We start from the raw sequence: 25599 nt of genomic DNA on the forward strand, positions 1-25599 counted from the left end.
CACTGGAACTGTCATAAATATGAATCAGTTGCTAAGCGTCTGAGTTTTGATCATAAGACCATGGACAGGCTGCAATGGCCGTAAGTCACTTTGTTCAGTGCCATTGTAACTTCAGGTAAGCAAACTCGCAAAAACCATTAAGCCAGCGGTTCTCAACCTTTATAGTGCTGCGACCCCTTTAATACAATTCCCCATAATGTGGCGACCCCTGAGGATCTCAGCGCGCCTCAGCAGCCGCAGAAGGGGAAAAAAAGCGGCAAACTGGTTTTTTGAATTTATCGCGCCCGAAGCTGTAACGATCTGAACTGCTTGCGATTGCCTTGAGGACGGAGGCGTTAAAGCGGAGGCTCCTCCCCTGTTAAGTTTATGGCGCCTGAAGCCAGATTAGGCTAGCGATTGGGAGTGATTGCAGCTGGCTTGAGAGGGAGACATCAGAGCAAAGATTTCTCTCTTTTTTAATTCATCGCGCCTGAAGCTGAATTCGGCTAGCGATTTGAAGAGCCTGCAGCTGGCTTGTGAAGTCAACCATTGGAGCGCGATTCTTCGACTCGCAAGTATACTTCCTATATTTCCGATGGTCTTAGGTGACCCCTGGCAAATCGTCATTCGGCCCCCAACGGGGTTGCGACCCACAGGTTGAGAACCGCTGCATTAAGCCTTTCTTACAAAATCGGGCCAATGTTTCTGTGTGTCTGCAGCTTCACATCTCTGAAAAAGCCCAGACGTGCCATGCTGGTCCTGGAGAGGTGAATAAGAGAATCGGATGTTCTTTGATCCACTTCCTCCCTCCTTGTGTAAGCCGAGCAATTCAAATTGCCTGCCAAAGCCTCTTCTGCCACTCCCTCTCTCCCTCCCCGCAGTCTCTGGAATCCATTCGTTCCTTTAGATAGCTGAAGAAATGTGTGTTTGATCCCCCAACTCAGTGATTCTCTTTATGGTCAACTTGACGGGGTGTGTGTGTGTGTGTGTGTGTGTGTGTGTGTGTGTGCGTGCGTGTCTTGCTTCTGTGACAAATCATCCAGTCTGCAGGTAGGCAGAGATGCAGGTGGGGGGTGGAGGGGCCAGGTTGTTCATTCATTCAAGGCCTTGATCTTCATTGCAGGACTGAGACAGAATGGGTCAAATCACCACGGCCAACTCGCCATGGTCAACTTGCCATAGTCAACTCATTACAGTCAACTTGCCACAGTCAACTGGAGCATATGCACCAAGACAAATTCCTTGTGTGTCCAATCACAATGGGCCAATAAAAAAATCTATTCTATTCTATTCTCACTATGGGACAACTCATTGCGGGACAATTCCATTTAATTATTTAAAATAATTTAAAAAATATCTTAATGTTTGTCATTCCCATTTCATTCTATCTCTCCTTTGGCACCCTTTCTTTAATGATTCTATCCCACTATTTCTTCGACATTAGCATAACCCTTGTCCCGCAGCAACTTGTCCTATGACGAGCTGGTCATGGTGAGTTGATCCATGGCAATTCGACCGTAAAGAGTTGGCCATGGCGAGGTATCGTAGACCCGGTCTCAGGCAAATCAAGAGGGATGCTGAGGTCCACACTGTGTTTGAGATATCCTTGTAGCTCTAGGGCATGGTGGGGGGGGGCAGGAGAGCATGGGGGGCCCCAATTGATTCAATGGCAGGAGAAGCAGAAGATTAAGTTGTTCCTCTGACGCAGCTTTCTCTCTCCCCTCACCAGCTGCATCAGCTTTCCTCTCTCTTGATGTCAGAATGTTGATACAATGGAAAAGCAACCCTTCAATCAAGCTCTCCTGAGTTGAAGGGGAAGTGTGCATCACAGTATAATTAAGAATTAGGGAGATATGAACATATAATTATTCCACCAAAGCAAGGTGTCTTCCAGAGATCTGGGAAATTGGCTCCCTTCCAACCGCAGAAGTACTCCGATGAATTTGTTTCTCTGCAAAAGCCATCCGCCTTAAGGTGATTTTTAGGGCGCAGAAGGCATCCTTCCTTCTGGAACCTTCCTCCCAGGCACAAAACCTGGGTGATATGGCAGTTTAAGGCTAGGCTGAATTCAGCTTTGTAATTTGTCTGAAGTTTTCTTCCCCTGCAGAAGAGGTAACCTTATTCTCAGGATGTTTGAGGATTCCTTTCAAAATTCTCAGGGATGTTTTTGATTTGCAAGTTGGGCAGAAGACTCAGGAGGCCACTGAAGAGGCTGAATTCTGATACCCAGTTTTCCATCCTTCTACAGCCTTCTTGGTTGCCTCCACTTTGGAAGAACCTTTCTTTGGGATGGATTGGAGAATTCCTTCTATTTGCTCAGCACAGGGCCAGGCATACCTGGTTTTCATACCTTGTTTTGACTCAGCCCAAGCTGTGCCTATCATGGAGTCCTGGGCTGCAGGCACTGGTGAAACCCCTTTAATTGTTGTCATTGTAGTTATTATTATTGGTTGCACAGTCAGTCAGATATTTATACTGGATTTAGAATTTTTGCTCACCCATCAAATCCTTCTCAAGAACCTCGGATAGCCAGATGTTTGCTTTTGATGGAGTTAAAGGTATCATTGCAGGAGGTTAGCTGCTCCAAGTAAAACAACATTTTGCAATTGATGAGTAGCTATTTGTCAATGCTTATGGCGTTCGAGTGGTGCTCCAGATGTTTTGAGATTGCACCAAAGGCACTTTAACAGATTAATAGATTAACAGAGTTGTAAGGGACCTTGTAGATCACCAGCCTCTGGTGGCTCAGGATGGTAAGACAGTCTGTTATAAACACAACTGCCTGCAATTACTGCAGGTTCAAGTCCCACCAGGCCCAAGGTTGACTCAGCCTTCCATCCTTTATAAGGTAGGTAAAATGAGGACCCAGATTGTTGGGGGCAATAAGTTGACTTTGTATATAATATACAAATGAATGAAGACTATTGCTAACATAGTGTGGGCCGCCCTGAGTCTTCGGAGAAGGGCGGGATATAAATGCAAAAAAAAAAAAAAAATCCAGCCCAACCCCTTGCCCAACCAGGAGACCCTACACCATTTCTGGCAGATGGCAGTCCAGTCTCTTCTTGAAAGCTTCCAGTGATGAAGCTCCCACAACTTCCGAAGGCAACTTCTGCTCCATGGGTTGATTGCTCTCACTGTTAGAAAAATTCTCCTTATTTCCAGGTTGAATCTCTCTTTTATCCGTTTCCATCCATTGTTCGTTGTCTGGCCTTTAGGTGCTTTGGAAAAATAGTTTGACCCCTTCCTCTCTGTGGCAGTCCCTCAGATATTGGAAGACTGCTCTCATGTCTCCCCTGGTACTTCTCTTCACTAGACTAGCCAGGCCCAGTTCCTGCAACTGTTCATCGTATGTTTTAGCTCCAGTCCCCTCATCATCTTGGTTGCTCTCCTCTGCACTCTTTGCAGAGTCTCAATATCTTTTTTATAACGTGGTGACCAAAACTGGATGCAGTATTTTAGGTGTGGTCTTACTAAGGCTTTATAGAATGGAATTAGTACCTCATTTGATCTTGATTGAATCCCTCTGTTAATGCAATTTAGGATTGCATTGGCTTTTTTGGCTGCCGCTGTACACTGGTGGTTCATATTTAATTGGTTGTCCACTTATTACTATTGGTACTATCTTTGCTTTCTTTTGCCTCAGTTGTTACACTTCTGTTTGCAGGTCTTTGTATTTGTGATTTTCTCCAGTTCTTTATGTTATTGGTTTGTAGGATTTCCTGAAAGATGCAATGCACTCTGTTTTAGGGCTTCACTGTTTATACTTTCCTGTCTTCAGATAGGCGAAACCCTCCCCACGGATAAGGACAATAAAGTTTCAGGGAGTTTGATGGAGAGGAAGGTCTTCAGGTTTGGTCATGCCCCCCCCCCCTGCATATGCCATTTTTAACAGCCCCCAATTCTTTGCTCCTAGCTAATCCTGGTGGAGCAAAGGGGTATGAATGAGATAAGTGTCCTACGGGATGGAGAATGATTATGTGTGCTGAATGCAAGGATTTCTCTTGGTGGATTTCTTACCAATGATCGGGTCTTCCAGGTATTGTTATATTCTGGGGTGCATTTCCCATGTGTGGCCTCCTTATTGGGTGTAGTGCTTTTCCCTGTTTGAACGATCTCTGGAGCAAGTTCTGGAGTTCTCAGCGTTGGCAGTTTTAAGATGGGGAGATGTCAATTTACAGAATTCTGGGAGTTCGTTGACAGGATTCTGGAAATTGAAGTCCACCCAGTTGAGAATCGTTGTTCTAGAGGAACTTCCCTCCCTGGAAGTTGGAAGTCAGAGAGGCTTCAGGTTGGTGAGGAGACACGAAGGACCACACAACACCACACAATGCTTTGGCCTCCTCGTGGCTCAAAATGGGCAGGAACAGCCACTACTGTCCAGGAAGAGATTTCAATATCTTCTGCATGGAAAGAAATTGGAAAAACCTGGGCATTTTTCCTCTTAATGAATAAGAGCAGATCGGGGGGGAGGGGGGGGGAAGTGAGGTGGGTGCTTGATATTTTTTTCTGCCTGACACTACACAAAATAAGTTGTGCCTTTTCTTAAATAATTTTTTTCCAGCTTGTTTTCTTTTTTTAATAAGTCATTTTCAGAGCCTTCCTCGATGGTTGGTTGCTATGGGGAGAATCTTTCTTTTCCACAATGCCTCCAGTGTATCATTCACATTACCATTATGGCACCTCTACGTTCTCCCCAAAACTTTGCATCTGAATAACAAGGGAGCAGAAGGGGGGGCTATATATCCCCAAGAAGGAAAAATCAGGATAATGGCAACATCTGTTTTGCAGTTCTTGCCTGTTCCTTGCACAGTTAGTTGATTAACATGAAAACGTGTCTCTTTTAGTAATTGTACACTGCTTGACATATTGAGCTTTAATAAATGAGCCAAATATATAATATAATTGGTGACCAAGATTGAATTGGAAATGGAAACTAGCATAATTGGTAGTAGAGGTAATAATAATTGGCAGTTTCAAACCAGGTATGAAAATCGTAGCCCTCAAAAACCTTGTGTGAATTCTAGGGACAACCTTTGTAAAATTATCTGTTTATAAAATCCGCTAACATTCCCCGGGCAGAGTTGGTGATGGGGAAGATTTTGGTCACGTTCCGAAAAACTCAAAATACTGACGTGCTATTATAAATTCAATCTGAAGCAATCCAAGTTATGAACTGCCTCTCGGTCTATTTTATTTTGCTATGTCAACATATGGTTCTGTTTGAAGATTTAGACATGATTGTTCATTTATTGACCGAAACCTTCAGTGCTATACTTTAAATGAGCAAAAAGATTATTCTTGTCAGTGATGAGTGGTTTCCGAGATGGTGTGAGGATGTATGACCACACTTAAAAATATAGATAGAAAAGAGAATGATAATACAGCAGTCTGTTGAAAGGTTTTATTATGTATTGGAACAGAAGGATAAAATGTGCAGCCTGCTCCTTTTCTATTGTCAAGGCAAGCAGAGAAAATATAATTAAAAGTCCAACTTCGTTATGGAAAGCACTGCTGGAAGACCACTTGTATGATCTTATTAACAATGAATATTGATTCCCTCCCTCCTTTCTTTTTATGTGGCTGGATTGGAGATGGAATGCATATCCATATTAACTATACTGTAATATTTCCCCCCATTTTTCTTCCAGAACTTTTAGCATCTGAGGGGTGTGAAAATATCTACAGACCCCTCGCATCCTGGACATAAACTGTTTCAACTCCTACCCTCAAAACGACGCTATAGCGCACTGCACACCAGAACAACAAGACACGAGAACAGTTTCTTCCCGAAGGCCATCACTCTGCTAAACAAATAATTCCCTCAACACTGTCAAATAATTTACTAAGACTGTATTACTATTATTCTTCTCTTCCTTACTAGTATCTATCTCTTCCCACTTATTACAATAACCAACTTGCTTGTATCTTTCAATTATACTGTTTTTGTTTCCTAGTACGATTTGATAGCTTATTAGCAACCTTGACTATCACTAAGTGTCAGTGGTGAAATCCAATTTTTTTTACTACCGGTTCTGTGGGCGTGGTTTGGTGGGTGTGGGCATGGAATGGTGGATGTGGCTTGGTGGGCGTGGCAGGGGAAGGATACTGCAAAATCTCCATTCCCCCCCCCCACTCTGGGGCCAGCCAGAGGTGGCAGTTACCGGTTCTCCGAACTACTCAAAATCTCCGCTACCAGTACTCCAGAACCTGTCAGAACCTGCTGGATTTCACCCCTGCTAAGTGCTGTATCTTTTTATTCTCAATTTTTATTCTCCTTATGTACACTGAGAGTATATACACCAAAGACAAATTCCTTGTGTGTCCAATCACACCTGGCCAATAAAGAATTCTATTCTATTCTATTCTATGCTATGCTATGCTATGCTATGCTATGCTATGCTATGCTATGCTATGCTATGCTATGCTATGCTATGCTATGCTATGCTATGCTATGCTATGCTATGCTATGCTATGCTATTCCTACAACCGTTCTGTGTGGTAGGTTAAGGGGATTGATACGTAGCAACCATCCTAAATCTCCCAGTGAGTCTTCATGTTTGAGGACTTTTCCTAATCCTAGTTCAACACTTTAAGCATTACCGGTATATATCTCTGTCTCGCTGCATTCGCACCACAGCCTGGTGTGGCTGTATTCCCATTATAACTGATGCCCAAACAAATATTAGCTTGGTTCCTTTAGCAAAGATAATATTCTCAGCCAAAATCACTCGACTCCTAGTCCATGCATCCAATATGAGCTAGGTGAGAAGAGAAGAGAAGGGGGGAGGGGGAACTACACTGATCCAGTCCACAATGAGTATCCTACTAAATCTGTTTAATTAGTTCATTGAATACACTAAATTGGATTTGGGCAATGCCATAAAACACATTCCTCCCCTTCCAGGTTTTGATGTGCTGCTTCATGATGAAGGTCTATCCAAGAACAAGCGTGGGAAGTGTTTGCCAAGAGCTCCCCCCCCCCGCCCAGCAGAATCCCCCCAAGGTGTGAAGACCACCCCAGCTGCTCAGCTAAAGCCAGCAGCTGCCTCTCTTGGGGAGCAGCGAGTGAGGAAGATGCCAGAGGCAAGCGATCACTTTAGCGACAATGGCAAAAGTGGCCACAGAAGGAAGGAATTGTCATGGATCTGCCCCCAGGCCCCTCTTCGGATGGAGGCAGTTCAGATGACGAGGATGAGTTTCAGTCAGCAGAGGAAAGCACAGAGTACAGAGCTGAGCATTAGTCAGGATCGGGGCTCAGAGTATGCTAACCTGCCAGAGCTGCCTCACCTGGGCGGATCAGTGACAGGCTGAGGCTGAGCAGGTGAGCCACAGAGGCAGCAAATTGGGCAGGAGGCTCCAGGCGAGGACCCCCCCCCCACACCCGCCATTAGCAATGAAGTGAAAGTAGAGTCCACAGTCCTCCTAATCCAAGAATACATAGAGAGAAGACAGGTACAATGCCAGTCGGCTAGACAACACACGCGAGGAGGCAATCTTACCTATCATGAAGGGCTGCACCGTGTTGCCTAGTTAACCTCACCCTGAGGACTTGAGTGTTGCTGGAGCAATGTGCTGTTCTGACCCAACTCCCCAAATATGACAAACCCTCTGAAGTTAACCCAAAGATTCCTTTATTAGGAGTCCCAGCAGCCCCAGCAAAAAGTTTCTCTCTCACCACAGGCTAACAAGTCTGTCCAGCAGGGAGATGAATAGTTATCTGCCACATCTATTCATCTCTGCCCCCTGCCTTTTATCAACAGAGCTAGAGTGGGGCTTCGCTAGCAGCGGTGGCTCTTCCGTCCCAAGGACCGGCCCATAGATTTCCACTGCTCTCCTCTCCCCTGCTTTCTGTGCATCCACGTGTCAGGCACTGGACCCAGCTGTTCCTCCTCTTCCTCATCAGCCACCTCCAGACCTGGGGGCTATTGACTCTCCATCTGAGGGCTGGCGGATGGCTCAGGCTCCGCCTCTGTCTCTCTCTCTGACAGCTCCATTCCCTCTTCCGCCTCGGAGCTCTCAGGTTGTCTTGGTGCTGATCCTGACTCCCACGCCTCCTCCTCTGATTCAGCTGCTGGAGGGGCCGGCGGCCGACAGGCCAAAACATGTGCCTTGTGTGCTCATGCCATGTATCCTGGCCTGTTTGACTCCTGGACTGCTTTCCTGAACTTCATGTGTGCCCGTTGGACTCGGTTACCCAGTGACTCATGCCCTACTGAACTTAGAATCTGGACGTGTGCAACAGGGATCTGTTTGGGGGGATGTTGAATAAACCACCTGTATGTGTGTGTGTGTGCAGGGGCGGGGGGAGAGCAGGGCAGCACAGCAATGGTAAATCATGCTTTTCACCCACAAAACCACATGGAAATATACAGTAATTCATGATATAGAGCTGGACAACAATGATGTCGGACAGCACTCCACATGCTACACAGGATGAGTTGAGGATCTTAACTACATGGCTAGACCTTTGGGGTGTCTGGTTGCTGATGTTGCCATGCAGGAAAAGAAAGACAATTTCAGTGGGAATATGGAACATCAGTAGCACAAATGCGAAATTCCACATAATGACAATAAAATGGAACCACTATAGCCATCATCCCGGGCATCAGCGCACCGAACCTGACTGAGCTGCAGGGGCCCAGTGGTTAGAGTGCAGTACTGCATGCTACTTCTGCTGATCACCGGCTGCCAGCAGTTTGGCAGATTGAATCTCACCAAGCTCAAAGTTGACTCAACCTTCCATCCTTCCGAGGTGGGTAAAATGAGGATCCAGATTGTTGTGGGCAACAGGCTGACTCTGTAAACCACTTAGCTGTAAAACAGTATGAAGCGGTATATAAGTCTAAGTGCTAAGTGTTAAGTGCTACGTTGGGACTCTTTCAGTCATAAATGTATTAATATGTAAGAAATGAAAAAAAAAAAGGAGAAGGAATGGCCTTGTTTTTATGGCTAAGAAAGAACAGAACCTGACTATCAATGACCCTATAATTCCTTGATCGGGATGCCTTATGCACAGTCACTCATGCGCTCGTTACCTCTCGCTTGGATTACTGTAATGCTCTCTACATGGGGCTCCCCTTGAAGTGCGCTCGGAGGCTTCAGTTAATCCAGAATGCAGCTGCGCGGGTTATAGAGGGAGCTACGCGTAGCTCCCATGTAACACCGCTCCTGCGCAGCCTGCACTGGCTGCCTGTGGCCTTCCGGGTGAACTTTAAGGTGTTGGTTATGATCTTTAAAGCGCTCCATGGCTTAGGACCTGGGTACTTACGGGACCGCCTGCTGTTACCACACGCCTCCCACAGACCCGTACGCTCTCACAGAGAGGGACTTCTCAGGGTGCCGTCCGCCAAACAATGTCGGCTGGCGGTCCCCAGGGGAAGGGCCTTCTCTGTGGGGGCTCCCACACTCTGGAACGAGCTTCCCCCAGGTTTACGCCAAATACCTGACCTTTGGACATTTCGTCGCGAACTCAAGACCCATCTTTTTATCCGCGCGGGGATGGCTTAAATTGGGATTTTAATGTTAAATTTATTAATTTTAAACGGGGTCTTAGCATGGTAAATTTTAATCACTGGGCTAATTTAAATAAGTTTTTTAAATTGTATTTTAAACTTGTATATTGTATTGTCAGTTTTATTATGCCTGTACACCGCCCTGAGTCCTTCGGGAGAAGGGCGGTATAAAAATCAACTAAAATAAATAAAAAAATAAATAAAAATATAAATTAGACTTTGTGGACAACCCTTTAATATGAAGTTTGCATTACTGCAGAACAAGCGGAGTTTTATGATCATTTGAAATTGACAAAATGCGTCGGGAAGACGTGCTGCTCGAAATTGGAGGCTGGAATGTCGATGTTGGACATATGAAGGAAAATGTAATTGGATCCTATGGCTTAGCAAGCCGAAATGTAGCAGGAGACCGAATTACTAATTTCTGCCAGTTCAGGGATTTCTTCATAGCTAACGAAACTGTGCCTCCAAATGGATTCACCAAATGAATCCACAGACATTGAATTGGCTACAGGTAGTCCTCAGGTCATGACCACAATGGAGCGCAATATTTCTCTTGTTAAGTGAGATGTTTGTTAGTTTGACGCGTTTTATAACTTTTCTTGTCACAGTTGTTAAGTGACTCATTGTAGTTGTTAAATTAGTAAGCCAGTTGTTAAGTGAATCTGGGTTCCCCATCGACTTTGCTTGTCAGAAGGTCACAGAAGGGGAATCACATGACTCCGGGACACTGCAACCATCATAAATGTGAGTCAATTGTCAAGCATCCGGATGTTAATCAGGTGACCATGGGGATACTACAATGTGAACAACGGCCGTAAGTCCCTCTTTTTAATGCCGTTGTAACTTAACAAAGAGCTTTAGAGAGCTGTTAGATGAGTCAAGAAGCAGAATTGCAGAATCTGTAAAGATAATGATTGTTGTGTCTTGCCCGCTCTCACCGCAGCCGGGGCCTTCTTATCTGCTTCCGAACGCTGAAGAATGTCCTCCCGGCCCCAGCCCTGGCTCCATGCCCAAGCAGGCTGCAGAGGAGGGAGCACCCCCCGGCCCCATCCATGCCCAGGCAAACGGAGCAGCTAGACCCCTCCCCCTCCTCCACAGCATGTGAGCCTGAGGAAAGTTTACTCCCAACAACAGCTGATTGGAGTGACCCTCGCATCAGAAGACTGGATAGGCGGAGGCAACAGAAGGAAGGGAGGGGCAGGCCTTAATGAGTGCTGAGTCATGGAGCCACACCCCATGGCCTATATAAAGGAGCTACTTTCTGGCAGTCTCTGAGTCAGGCAAAGTCGAACTTATCTTGCTGAAGTCACTTTCTGGTCTCCTGCCTGCTCTGAGGACTTTGCTAGGACTTTGGGCAGAGCTGCAGAGGCAAGCCTGATTCGGATTTCCCTGACCCGGCCGTCAGCGGAGGAGTGGGACACGACAATGATGATGGAAACAGACATAGAAAAACATAGGAAGTCTTTCAAAAAATATCTGAATTTAGAAGGTTCCAACCTCACGGGTATGTTAAAGGATTCCACGGACACCTAGTAATCAAGTCAACAGAGATCAAATTAAGATGGAAGGAGAACACTGAAATATTGCTCAGCAGCGATGTGAATATCCAAGATACCTCCAAACTGTGAAGACCTCGAGTATCAGCAATAGCACTTTATATACCGTTTTACAGCCCCCCTCTAAGCGGTTTACAGAGCCAGTGTCTTGCCAACAATCTGAGTCCTCATTTTACCCACCTTGGACGGACAGAAGGCTGAGTCAACCTTGAGCCAGTCAGGATTGAATTGCTTTTTTTAAAATTTTAAATGCTTTTAAAAGTAAAAAAAAAAAAAAGTTGGCCACACCCACCCAGTCACATTACCCCCACCACCAAGCCAGAACCAGTAGTAACAAATTTTACATTTCACCACTGGTACAACACCCTTGTTTTCAAAATAATGTTCAGGATCATTCAAGAGATTAGAGCCCTGCGTGGGATAGAAGATGTCAGATGCTCAAGTTGTCAATAAATAAGGCTGGGGAATATGAAACATTATTGATGACATGCTAGGTAATTAAGAAAACTGGAAACTACACAGAGCAAGTCAGTATGTGTTTCATTGATTGTGGAACCTCTGATTATGTCTGCCAAGTTGTGGAATGAGAAACGTGACAATCCTAGAATATTATTCTCAATGTCCTCGTTAGAAACTTCACAAGATGTGAATTAGTGCTCCAGCAGAAATGTACATCCTGATAACTAAATCCACGGACCCCTCCATCCTTAGTGGTGGCATCTCCAAAAATCCAAATTCTTGGAGACCCCAAGGGGTTCTTGTTTTACTCCTCCCAGCTGCTGCTAGATGAGTCGATCTGCTAAGGCAACAGGAGGCAGGAAAAGCCGTTTGTCCTAAGCCTTAAGCTTAAAGTGGGCTAAATTTTAAAGAATTGCTATTTTAAACGGTTCAAATTAAGCCCCTCTGTTACCCTAATACCATCTGGAAACATTTTTTTGAGCTTGAAGCTCAGCAGGGCTGGCCCTTGGACAGAAGACCAACAGCTGAAGAATCACCAGGCAAGTTGAAAATAATTCCAACAGGCAAGCAGCATTTTGCATGTTACCAGGAAAACTCCATGGATGTTTCTAACTTAACAGTACATTGGAAGGAATTCAAGAGGGAAAAAGTAACAAGCTGAGCTCCACTTGACGGGTCTTTGTCTTAGTTTGGTTTTCACATATCTTTTATTTTTATTCTTTTCAACCCAACCAAATGTTGGAAACACGCAAGGTCAAGAGCTCTAGGGTCCATTGGGGTCAGCAGAAGAACCCTGACAAGCGAACGGAATCGGGCACCATTTGCTCTTGCTTGAGAAGTCAGAAAGACTAAACATTAGATTGACAGTGGGCCACAAGCCCCCTCCCAATGCTCGTGGTCCAAATGGCAGACTAGTCCAAGTGAGCATCCTTGTGTATGTGAGAAGAGCTTCTTCTATGGGCCAGAAGGTGTCCCAGAAACTGAGCCCCACAGGTCATAGTCTGGGGCCTCTATGCTTGGTGCTCTCACACCCACCTGCAACTCTGCAAGAATAGAGCTGGAAGGACCTTGGAGGTCTTCTAATCTAGCTCCCTGCTCAAGCAGGAGACCTTACGCTATTTCAGACAAGTGGCTATACCCAATCTCTTCTAGAAAACCTCCAGTGATGAAGCACTCACAACTTCTGGAGGCAAGCTGTTAATTGTTCTCACTGTTACGAAGTTTCTCCTTAATCCCAAGTTGCTTCTCTCCTTGATTAGTTTCCACCAGTGTTTGTTTTGCCTTCTGGTGCTTTGGAAAATAAGTTGACACCCCCCCCTTCTTTGTGGCAGCCCCTCAAACACTAGAATACTATCATATCACACTTAGTCCTTCTTTTCTCTAGATTAACCAAACCCAATTCCTGCAACCCTTCTTCAATGTGATTTTGTCTCCAGGACTTTAAATAACCTTTGTTTCTTTTCTCTGCACTTTTGCCAAAGTCTCAACCTCTTTTTTGTAATGTGGTGACCAAAACTGGATGCAGTATTCCAGGTCTGGCCTTACTAAGGCTGTATAAAGTGGTACTAATACTTTACATGAGTTTGATTCTATGTTTGTTTATACAACCAAGGATGGTGTTAGCTTTGTTGGCTGCTGCCACACACAGCTGGCTCCTGTTTAAGTGGGGGTCTACCAGGACTTCAAGATCCCTCTCACGGTTACCGTTTTTGAGCCAGATTTCGCCTAATTTATTATATCTTTGTAGAATTCGACCAAGATTCACCGGAGCTGGTCAAACTCCCTTCCCGGCTCGCCTCGGGACGGCCAAGCCCGTAACTGGGGGTTGTAGCCAGCGCCGCTGTATTGATCGGTAAGGCCGGGCCCGCCATCCTCGGGTGGGTCCAGGGCCCGCCGGGCCTCCAGAGTCGTCAGGAGGGGCGGCGGGTTGGCGGCCCCTCGAACGCACCGGGATGGCGGGCGAGAGAAGGCGCAGGGAAAGCGGGCAGAGCCGAGCGCGGCAGCGACCATGGAGCGCCTCCCTCACGCGCCGCGCCCAGGCCAGGCTGGGAACCGGCCTCTAGCAACCAAGTCCCCGCTGGGTAAGGCGCGGGGCAGAGGGGGGGAAGCCGTGGAAAATCTCCCCCCGGACTCATTCCCGGGCTGGGGGCCAACAGGGCCCGGCCGGTTCGCCCTCTGCAGAGCCCGGGGGGCGCCTCGCCTTCTCCTCGCCGGCCTTGAGGTGGCTCCGTCCCTCAGGTAGCGAGCGCCGCCCGGCGAGGGCAGCAGCCCGTCCTCCGTCCACCGCGCGGCCCGCCTTCCTTGCCGGGGGGGCGGGGGCGGAGGGGGGGCGTCGTCGCCCCTTCGGCCAGTCGCCTGAGGCCGCCTCACCCCCGCCGCTCTCCTTCCTTAGGCAGCCCCGTCAGCCGCGGCTGTGGCGCCCAGCGGGCTCGGCTCCTTTCTTCGCCCGAGCGCGGCCAACCTGCGGCGGGGCTCAATGCTCGGCAGCTCCACCCCGGGCGAGGCCGAGCCTGGCCGCAGCGAGCGGTTCCCGGTCCGCTGCTCCGGGCGCTTCTCCGGCTGAGCGTGCGGCGGTTGCGGCCCCTCCTCTCCTCCTCCGCCGCCTCCTCCGCCTCCCTCCCCCCGCCAGTAAATTCGATCTAGGCCGAGCCGTCTCCCTCCCACCACGTGATCCCATCTGGCGTCCTACACCTTTCGGGCTGGCTGGCTGGCTCGCTCGGCCAGGCTTGGCGCGGCGCGGCGCACCTCGGCTCCAAGCAGGGACCCGGCGGCCCGCTTTCCCGACGCGGCGGCACGCAAGGGCAGGGCAGGGCAGGGCAGGGGCGGGGAGGGCGGGGGTCGGAACGCGTCGCCCGGGGCTGGGAGCCGCGCGGGAGGCGGCCCGCATCGCTGTCCTCGCCGCCGGGAAGGAACCCGAGAGCCGCTCGCCCCACATCCGTCCCGTTCCCTGCGCCTGGATGCTGGCTCCGGCCGCCGGACTGCTGCGCCTCGCTCGCCCGAGGAGCCGGGCGGCCCTCCGCGGAGACGCCGGCAGAGGCAGCCCCTGGCTGGCCGCGCCCGCTCGGAAGTTCGCATGAGGCTCCGCGGCGCCTGCCCGCCGCCGCCGCCGCGCCCCTCCGGGGAAGGATTGCTGCCCCCCGAGACGTGCCTTGCCCGAGCGCCTAAGATGAAGAGGGCCATCGCCAAAGGTAGGCAAGAGGGCGCCCGCGGGACGCAGCTGGCGGGCGGGCGGGTGGCATCCGCGGGCTCGGCGCGGCAGAAGTTCCGCCTGGCAAGTTTGGCGCGCGCGGTGGGCTCAGCCCGCGGAGGACAGGGGGGGAGGCGGGCGAGGCCGTCCGATGCCGGACCCCCCCCCCACACACCCACAGCCCTAGGGAGGGGAGGAGGAGGAGGCGCTGGGGCGCAGAGTTGGTCCCGCGCGACCCAGGCAAGGGAGGCAGCGAAGCCGCTGCGCGAAGCCAGGCGTTGCGGAAGAGTCGCAGCCGCTGGTTGTCTGCCGGGAGGCGGAGCGGGTGGGGAGGGAAGGATTGAATAGAATAGAATAGAATAGAATAGAATAGAATAGAATAGAATAGAATAGAATAGAATTTTTATTGGCCAAGTGTGATTGGACACACAAGGAATTTGTCTTGGTGCAGATGCTCTCAGTGTACATAAAAGAAAAGATACGTTCATCAAGGTACAACATTTACAACACAATTGATGGTCAATATATCAATATCAATTGACGGGTCGCTTCTGCCCTTTTGGGCTTTGCAGAGGTGGGGGCGTCGGTGGGAACTCCGGTCCCGCTTTGGGGACGACTGTCCCGGCGGCCGGACAGCCCCAGAGGCCGGGGGGGGGGCGTTGGGGGGGGGAGGCAGCGTTTCTCCCCCCCCCCCACACAGGCTGGAGGCGAAGGCGTCTTCTTTCCAGCCCGAAAAGCACCGCAGCGGTTGGTTTCTAGGCACGACCCCCTCCCCTTCTTTCCCTCCCCGCGCAGGGTCTCCACCTCGGGAGCGCACTAGAGGCAGGCCTCGGGCTTCCCCCGCTTTGTTGGCTTTCGCCCGAGCTTCCCGGTGGTCTTTGGCGGGGCTGGGGGTGGGGGGCTCTGCAGCTCCGGCAGGTGTCTGCAGAGGTTGAGATGCTGGGCGAGGGGGGGGGGGGCTGTGTCCTCTCCCCTCCCCCTGGCCAGCCCCCCCTCCTCCTGGGCCTTTCCTGTGGAGCCGGGGGGGGCGGGGGGCGGGAGAGAAGTCCTTCTTGCCACCGGCAAGCGGTGATCCCTGCGGAAGGCTGGGTCTTGTGGAGGTGGGGGGGGATTCCTCCTGACAGCCGGACTGACATTATTCGATGGAGGTTTTGCAAAGCTTTTGTTCAGTCGGGAGGTATCCCCTCCCCCCACCCCACAAGAGAAGATTGCGGCGGGGCAAGGGAGGAGCCCCCTCCCCACTTCGAGGGCAGGAATTTCCCCCCCTTCACACACACACACACAGACCCCTCCCCTGCAGAAGAGGACCAAATAGCCTGGCCTCTGGAACCCCAGAGATGGGAAAGAGTTGGCCAAAGTTTCCAATGATTTATTTCAGAGGGCAGGAGACAATCTGACGTTCCCAGCGGGGGACCCGAAGGAAAAAAAAACCACGAAAGTGCTTTAAAGATTACAGGAGAGCGAGCTATTCTCCCTCCTTCCCCCCCCCCGCCCCCCTGGTTAAAGGATTTGTCTTGCTCGGTCGCATCTTTTATTATTAAACGCAGCGGGGGGAGATGGCCTCCAGCCGCTTGGGTTTCCTTGCGGCTAGAGGCTTCCTTCGGATCAAAGCGGCCGGCGGAGGTGTGCGCGTGCGTGTGTGAACCGCTGGCCTTCCAGCCCCTTGGAGCGCAGGGGTGGCTTGGGGTGTGTGTGTGGATGGCTCTGAAAAGTGGGGTGGAGTTTGGGGAGGAAAAGATGGAGGCGCCCAGAGGCAAACCAGGTGACATTCATGTGAAAAGACGGAAATTGATCAGCTTTGAAGCTACATCTCCTCCTCCTCTTGATCTTCATCCTCACCATCAATGAAAAGATCTCTTCTTCTTCTTCTTCTTCTTCTTCTTCTTCTTCTTCTTCTTCTTCTTCTTCTTCTTCTTCTTCTTCTTCTTCTTCTTCTTCTTCTTCTTCTTCCCCTCCTCCTCCCCCCTCCTTCTCCTTCTTCTTCTTCTCCTCCTCCTCCTCTTCTTCTCGCTGTTACTTTTCTCAGCTTTACGTAAAATATGCATTAGTCAATGGTGCTAAACTGGATTAAGGCTGGAGGGGGGGGGAATTTCATGGAAAGTGAACGAATATTGTGTAGGCTGGGAATTGCTTTCGTTCCACCTTTTCCCCTTTTTCCGTGGTGCTCTGGGTGAAATCAGCTGTGAAGGCTGCTGCGGGGGGTGGGTGGGAGGAAAGGCAGCCAGAGCTCTTCCAAGTGAGTTGGTGGGATTTATTGATCTCGTCCTTGGGTCGGGGAGCCCTAAGCCAGGTGGACAGACTGGGCGGCTGATGGGGGTATCCTTTGTGGGGTGGAGGGGGAAAGGAAAGTGCCATTCCAAGGGTACCACCTAGTGGCAATTCTCTCAGGGAAGCAGGAAGAAGGGAAAAAGCTGTACAACAGGCAGCCCTCAAGGCAGAGGACTTCCCTAAGACTGGGGGGGGGGCTGGTTGAATGGGGTTCCCACCTGGATTTACGCCCTGGATTACCCCCCCCCCCCTATTACGTCCGGGGGATTCTGTGTATCTTAATGGGTATTTTTGGCTGCCTCTCTCACTCTCTCCTAGGCTGCCTTACAGGGAGTGTAAGAGACATTCGTTCATTCTCTCTGTCCCTCCCTCCCTCCCTCCCTCCCTCCCTCTCCCTATTCCACACACACACACACACTTGCTTTCTCTCTCTCATTCTCTCTCTCTTGCTCCCTCCATTCCTCCCTTTCTCTCTCTCCCTCCCCTCTCTCCCCTTTCTCTTCCCCATCTCCTCCCTTTCTCTATCTCCCCTTCTCTCCCTCCCTTTCTCTTCCCCATCTCCTCCCTTTCTCTCTCTCTCTCCCTCCTCCTCCTCCTCCTGGGCCTTTCCTGTGGAGCCGGGGGGCGGGGGCGGGAGAAGTCCTTCTTGCCACCGGCAAGCGGTGATCCCTGCGGAAGGCTGGGTCTTGTGGGGGTGGGGGGGGATTCCTCCTGACAGCCGGACTGACATTATTCGATGGAGGTTTTGCAAAGCTTTTGTTCAGTCGGGAGGAATCCCACCCCCACCCCACAAGAGAAGATTGTGGCGGGGCAAGGAGGAGCCCCTCCCACTTCGAGGGCAGGAATTTCCCCCCCTTCACACACACACACACAGACCCCTCCCCTGCAGAAGAGGACCAAATAGCCTGGCCTCTGGAACCCCAGAGATGGGAAAGAGTTGGCCAAAGTTTCCAATGATTTATTTCAGAGGGCAGGAGACAATCTGACGTTCCCAGCGGGGGACCCGAAGGAAAAAAAAACCACGAAAGTGCTTTAAAGATTACAGGAGAGCGAGCTATTCTCCCTCCTTCCCCCCCCCGCCCCCCTGGTTAAAGGATTTGTCTTGCTCGGTCGCATCTTTTATTATTAATCGCAGCGGGGAGAGATGACCTCCAGCCGGTTGGGTTTCCCTGCGGCTAGAGGCTTCCTTCGGATCAAAGCGGCCGGCGGAGGTGTGCGCGTGCGTGTGTGAACCGCTGGCCTTCCAGCCCCTTGGAGCGCAGGGGTGGCTTGGGGTGTGTGTGTGTGGATGGCTCTGAAAAGTGGGGTGGAGTTTGGGGAGGAAAAGGTGGAGGCGCCCAGAGGCAAACCAGGTGACATTCATGTGAAAAGACGGAAATTGATCAGCTTTGAAGCTACATCTCCTCCTCCTCTTGATCTTCATCCTCACCATCAATGAAAAGATCTCTTCTTCTTCTTCTTCTTCTTCTTCTTCTTCTTCTTCTTCTTCTTCTTCTTCTTCTTCTTCTTCTTCTTCTTCTTCTTCTTCTTCTTCTTCTTCTTCTTCCCCTCCTCCTCCCCCCTCCTTCTCCTTCTTCTTCTTCTCCTCCTCCTCCTCCTCTTCTTCTCGCTGTTACTTTTCTCAGCTTTACGTAAAATATGCATTAGTCAATGGTGCTAAACTGGATTAAGGCTGGAGGGGGGGGGAATTTCATGGAAAGTGAACGAATATTGTGTAGGCTGGGAATTGCTTTCGTTCCACCTTTTTCCCCCTTTTTCCGTGGTGCTCTGGGTGAAACCAGCTGTGAGGGCGGCTGGGGGGGGGGGGGTGGGGAGGGAAAGGCAGCCAGAGCTCTTCCAAGTGAGTTGGTGGGATTTATTGATCTCGTCCTTGGGTCGGGGAGCCCTAAGCCAGGTGGACAGACTGGGCGGCTGATGGGGGGGGGGTATCCTTTGTGGGGTGGAGGGGGGGAAAGGGAAAGTGCCATTCCAAGGGTACCACCTAGTGGCAATTCTCTCAGGGAAGCAGGAAGAAGGGGAAAAAGCTGTACAACAGGCAGCCCTCAAGGCAGAGGACTTCCCTAAGACTGGGGGGGGGGCTGGTTGAATGAGGTTCCCACCTGGATTTACGCCCTGGATTACCCCCCCCCTCCTATTACGTCGGGGAGATTCTGTGTATCTTAATGGATATTATTGGCTGCTTCTCTCACTCTCTCCTAGGCTGCTTTACAGGGAGTGTAAGAGACATTCGTTCATTCTCTCTGTCCCTCCCTCCCTCCCTCTCCCTATTCCACACACACACACACTTGCTTTCTCTCTCATTCTCTCTCTCTTGCTCCCTCCATTCCTCCCTTTCTCTCTCTCTACCCCACTCTCTCCCCCCTTTCTCTTCCCCATCTCCTCCCTTTCTCTATCTCCCCTTCTCTCCTCCCTTTCTCTCCTCTCTCTCTCTCTCCCTCCCTCCCTCCCTTTCTCTCTCTCCTCCCCCTCCCCTCCCTTTCCGCCCCTTTCTCTCCCTCTCTCCTCCCTCCCTCCCTCCCTCTCCAATGTGGTTGATGGTTATGGATATGACTTCAATGCAGCAGAGAAACCAAACACCTCCTTGTTTGCTTGCAGCAGAAATATCTCAGGGTGCCTTCAAAACACTTTAGATAGATTTTGCCTCTTTCAGGAAGCTGGCTTCCTGGGCTAAATTAACTGGTCAATTAATGGGAAATTTTTAGGACTATGTGAAAAAAAATCTAATTAAATGAGAGCATGGAGAATATTGGGCTCCAAAGGCTTAGAATCCTGGGATCGCTTGATTCATTCTTCCTGGCTGCTGACAATTTGCTTGCTTTAAACCTCTCTGAAAAGTTCTCTTGGGAACAGAACATTGTGTGGATATGTATTCTGCCCCCCTCCGTTAGATGGTGAAAGGACCAGAGGCCTGCAAAAGCTTGTGTGTTGCATCTCATGGAAAGAGCAGTCCTAGATGTCAGTTCAGCCCTTCCTTACTCCCTCCCTCCCTCCCAAATAAAAAACAGTCACCTGGTGGCAGAAGCAAGGGAAAGTACTTGGGCATCCCTCTACCAGAAAGAAGGCTGCTGTGTTTGTCTATGAATGTGAGGGTATGAAATATGCTATAAACTACCCAGAAAATCATTTCAGCAAAGGAATGTATTAATCTCCATAATATATATAAAAAAACAGTATGTGGTGCCACAGAAAGTTGCTCGATGTTATTATTATAATATAAATGTCTAATCAGTCCTTAAAACCCACACAAAGGAGGGGAAGGAGAATCCTTTCCCCACCCCCACCCCGTGTAAGGGATAATCCAATTGTTGTGTAGGTTTCTAGGGCGTGATGAAAAATCCCTATGCAGAACACGAGATCTTCAAGCCAGGAGATGCAGAGCTTAGACCAGGTGCTCGTGCATGCACCTTCAGGGCCCATTATCCATTATGGACCAGGTGTGCAGAAGAGTCTTCATTGGCTGATCCGAGCAAGCTTTGAAGCCGGAGGAACACAGTGTTGGGTGAGAGGGGGGCTGGGTGGTTGGGAGAAGTGGCAGAGGGGGTAAAAAACCGAAAGGTGTGACCATTGCCTCTTTTTTTACACACCACACCTGTAAAAAGGGGCAGAAGCTTTGATTTCACAGTGGTGTCCAACAATATTTCTGCCTCTGCTGCAAAGGCTGCTAATATAAGATTAGATTAAGATTAACAGAGTTGGAAGGGACCTTACAGGTCATCTAGTCCAACCCCCAGTCCAAGCAGGAGACCCTAAACCATTTCTGACAAATGGCAGTCCAATCTCTTCTTGAAAGCCTCCAGTTATGAAGCTCCCACAACTTCCGAAGGCAACTTCTGTTCCATCGGTTGATAGCTTTCATTGTCAGAAAATTCCTCCTTATTTCCAGGTTGAATCTCTCCTTGTTCAGTTTCCATCCATTATTCCTTCTCTGGTCTTCAGGTGCTTTGGAGAATAGCTTGACCCCGTCCTCTCTGGGGCAGCCCCTCAAATATTGGAAGATGCTCTCCTGTCTCCCCTGGTCCTTCTCTTCACTAGACTAGCCAGACCCAGTTCCTGCAACCGTTCTTCATATGTTTTAGTTTCCAGACCTTTGATAGACTCAGATTAAGGCACTTGGAAGGGACCTTGTAGGTCATCTAGTCCAACCCCCCCCCCCACCCAAGCAGGAGACCCTACACCATTTCTGAAAGATGGCAGCCCAGTCTCTTCTTGAAAGCTTCCGGTGATCAAGCTCCCACAGCTTGCGAAGGCAACTTCTGTTTTATGGGTTGACTTATTAAAGTGAGAAGGTCAGTTTTTATTCCAAATGGTGCCCCAAGAACAAAGATCTACTACAGGGTTTCTCAATCTTAGCAACTTTTAAGAAGTGTGGATTTCAACTCCCAGAATTCCCTGGGCAGCATGAATTCTCTGGGAGTTGAAACTCACATATTTTAAATTTGCTACATTTTGATGAACTTGTCCTTACAGTAGGAGAGAAATATTTATGGGTGAACAATATCTTTCTTTTGGAAAGTAAAAAAGAACTGAATTTATCTATTAGGCATGTGTAACCGCACATACTCTCCCCCCCCCACCCCTTGTTTGAATAACCTATTCTACAGTCTTGTGCAGAAGTAAAAACATAAGAATGGATTATTCTTCAATAAGGAAAATTACATCAGCTTAATTTAACAGGCCGCAGAATCTTGTTTTCCTGGTATAAATCGAGTGCCCTTTTCTTTGATGGTGTGTAATTGCCATCAAGTGCAAAGAGCTTAAAAAATCCTTTCTCCATTCTTGTTTCAGATGAGAAAGAGGTAAAAGTTAAATCGGCCATTAAGTGTACTTTATGTGAGGTTCCTGGAGGGGGGGGTGGTTCTTGCAAAGAGGGGGGAAACAGAAGGCAGTGTTGCCTTTCCCATGTGCCTTTGCTGCTTTTATTTCTCAAAGTATCAATCAGAATAAAGCTGGGAGGGACCTTGGAGGTCTTCTAGTCCAACCCCCTCCCTGCTCAAGCAGGAGACTGTTTCAGAGAAAACCTGCGGTGATGAATTTCCTCAGATTTCCAGAGAAAAAAATTGCAGACTACAGGAACCAGGAGCACCACTCAGGTGACCCTGAGGACCCAGATAAACCTGGAAGTGGCCTCAACGACCCTCTAAAAGGATGCAAATGACCAGCTGCCTGCAAGGAATATAAATCCTTCCATTCTCCCCCATCCAGTCAGAGGTGGATACAAGATAAGTTTAAAGAGATTTGCCTACAATTGTGATTATAGTGGGTCAATTATGTGTTGGGTTTTTTGGGGGGAAAAAATAGTAAGGAGGCAAAGATTGTTTCAAGTTGTACTCTCATTTGTCTTACAACTTTTAAGAATGTACCATAATTGAAAATTATGCATTACTCTGGCTTGCCCTTTGGAGATCTCAGCTAGTCTTTAATGGAAATGGAACAAACTGAACTTTAGCTTCCTTTAAAAGATGATTTGTTGGATAAATCACAATTGACTGGATTCACATATCTCACAAAGCCATGCTCTGTTTGTTTTTTTGTTAGATTGTTGTACAAACCCAGTTTGGTGACTAAATAGAATAGAATAGAATAGGATTTTATTGGCCAAGTGTGATTGGACACACAAGGAATTTGTCTTGGTGCATATGCTCTCAGTGTACATAAAAAAAAAAGATACGTTCATCAAGGTACAACATTTACAACACAATTGATGATCAATATATCAATATAAATCATAAGGATTGCCAGCAACAAGTTATAGTCATACAGTCATAAGTGGAAAGAGATTGGCGATGGGAACTATGAAACGATTAATAGTAGTGCAGATTCAGTAAATAGTCTGACAGTGTTGAGGGAATTATTTGTTTAGCAGAGTGATGGCCTTCGGGAAAAAGCTGTTCTTGTGTCTAGTTGTTCTGGTGTGCAGGGCTCTATAGCGTCGTTTTGAGGGTAGGAGTTGAAACAGTTTATGTCCAGGATGCGAGGGGTCTGCAAATATTTTCACCAACTAATATTAAACCAACATTTTTGAATAAGCAGTACAACTCAAGTTTTTTTTTAACGTCCCGTCTTTAGTATTTTTAGAAGCAACTCAAGTTGGTGAACATAAGTAATATAGGTAGTCCTTAACTTACGACCACAATTGAGCCCAGAATTTACGTTGTTAACGGAGAAACTTGTTAAGTGAGTTTTGCCCCATTTTACAGTTTTTCTTGCCACGTTTGTTCAGTGAATCACCTCTGTTGTTCAATTAGTAAGACGGTTGTTAAGTGAATCTGGCTTCTCCATTGATTTTGCTTGTCAGGAGGTCATAAAAAGGAGGATCATGTGACCCTTGGACACAGCAACGGTCATAAATATGAAATAATTGTCAAACATCTGAATGTAAATCGCATGAGCATGGGGATGCTGCAGTGGTCATAAGTAAGAAAAATGGTCGCAAGTGGCTTTTTTTAGTGCCATTGTAACTTCGAATGGTCACTAAATGAGCTGTTCTCAGTCGAGAACAACATGTACTCTTTCCCCCTCTTATTTACTCTACACAACAACCCTGTGAGGTGCACTGGGCTGACTGGCGGTTGACCCAAAGTCACCCAGCAGCTTTCACGCTGAAGGCGGGTGGATAACTTCAGAGTAAATCCGCTCATTCTTTCTAGCATCATTTCTGGGCTGAAATTATTGGAATAAATTCTTAAAATCCCAGCATTGTACACAAAACAGATGGAGCATTTCACACCAGTTCAAACCATCAGAGTTTACTCTGGAAATTACAGAATAGAATTAGAATTGTTTTATTGGCCAAGTGTGATTGGACACACAAGGAATTTGTCTCCAGTGCATAACCTCTCAGTGTACGTACAAGCAACAAGTGATAAATCCTCATCATAATCATAAAATACAATCATCGTAAATCACAAGATACACTCCTCAGTGATAGTCATAGGTTACTAAATAAGTAATCAACATGAATCATAATACCGGTAGGATACTAAATAAAAGCAATTAACATAAATCATGGGATACAAACAACAAAGTGATAGTCATAAGAAGATAAGGAATTAGGTAATAGGAAAGGTGAGAAGGATAAAAGGCTAATATAATAATAATAATAATAATAATAATAATAATAATAATAATAATAATAATAATAATAATAATAATAATAATAGGAAGAAGAAGAAGAAGAAGAAGACATGAGTTGCTAAAGTGAGTTGGGAGCACAAAGTGGAAAAAGTTATCGAAAATGAGACCGTGAAGATCTTGTGGAAATTTCGAATACAGACGGATCGTCACTTGCAACACAACCCACCAGATACCACAGTTGTGGAAAACCAAAACGTACAATTTATTGACATTGCGGTACCAGGAGATGCCAGAGTTGAAGAAAAAGAACTGGAAAAAATCATGAAATATTGCGATCTGGCCATCAAAACTACACGGCTGTGGATGAAACATGTAACAGTGATACCCATTGTCATCGGGGCACTTGGTACCATGTCCAAGAATTTTAGAAAACACATCAAGAAATTGAAGCTTCCTGCAATAACACCAGCGGAACTGCAAAAAACTGTGCTACTCGGAACCTCATACATTTTACAAAGATACGTGGTTGATACCTAGCACCAGTCAGTGGTATTTGTGACACATTTTTAAATGTCCAGTTGACTGAGTTTCATGTTTAATGAATAAAAGAGATGATGATAATAATAAATTATGCCGTGTAGATTTTAGGATAATTTAATAGACTTTGCTATTTCAGGACAGGTTGTGACGGTTATGAGTGTGGGTCATTCATGAATGGTTTGGTCGCCTTGTCAGTCTTTAAATTCCACTCACATGCTCCCATCTGGAGCTTCACAAGTGGTGATGTCAACTTATCTTACTGGCTAGTGGTCTGGAGACCCTTGGAGTCCACTTGCCCACTGCTAAGTACAGAGAAAATGAAATTTCCTTCTTCCAAAATGTTTCCAAGTGATTGATATTTTGACACCCAGATTCGGCTACCTGACACTCCTCAAACGTTTTACTTAGCCTTATCTGTGCATTTAATTTTGGAATCTGAGCTTTGACAGTTTTTGATAGCCACTGAGCAAATAATATTTATTATTTGGCAGGACTTGATGGATAGCATATCATGGAGAAGTGAACTAAAATCAGTCTTTAAACTTATCGGTTCATTTCTTTCATTGTGATTTGAAGGTTATGGGTTAATTCTGTAACTGAAGCAATTGTTTGGTGTTGCCTAAATCAATCTATCTAGAGCAGGGGTGAATTCCAGCAGGTTCTGACAGGTTCTGGAGAACCAGTAGCGGAAATTTTGAGTAGTTCAGAGAACTGGCAAATGCTACCTCTGGCTGGCCCAAGAGTGGGGTGAGAATGGGGATTTTGCAATATCCTTCCCCCAGGAGTGGGGTGAGAATGGGGATTTTGCAATATCCCTCCCCCAGGAGTGGGGTGGGAATGGAGATTTTGCAGTATCCTTCCCCTGCCATGCCCACCAAGCCATGCCCACAGAACCAGTAGTAAAAAAATTTGGATTTCAAATTTGGATCTAGAGATTTATTCCTGGCATAACTTTTAACCATAGAAAGTATGCAGAAAAGAGCAATGAAGATGATAAGAGGACTGATATAGAATAGAA

The 25599-nt window shown here is 47.8% G+C and overlaps 1 protein-coding gene across 1 annotated transcript in view; it reads left to right on the top strand.

Annotated features, from left to right (window-relative positions):
- Positions 1–14378: 14378 nt before the first annotated feature.
- RTN4R (reticulon 4 receptor) overlaps positions 14379–25599 on the top strand; it is a 199637-nt gene continuing 188416 nt past the window's right edge. Inside the window, exon 1 of the mRNA XM_058158563.1 lies at positions 14379–14700. Within this exon, the coding sequence (XP_058014546.1) occupies positions 14586–14700 (115 nt within the window). The 5' untranslated portion in view covers positions 14379–14585. The remainder of the gene's footprint in view (positions 14701–25599) is intronic.

The sequence above is a fragment of the Ahaetulla prasina genome, chromosome 15 (assembly GCF_028640845.1).
Source record: "Ahaetulla prasina isolate Xishuangbanna chromosome 15, ASM2864084v1, whole genome shotgun sequence".
Taxonomy (NCBI): Eukaryota; Metazoa; Chordata; class Lepidosauria; order Squamata; family Colubridae; genus Ahaetulla; species Ahaetulla prasina.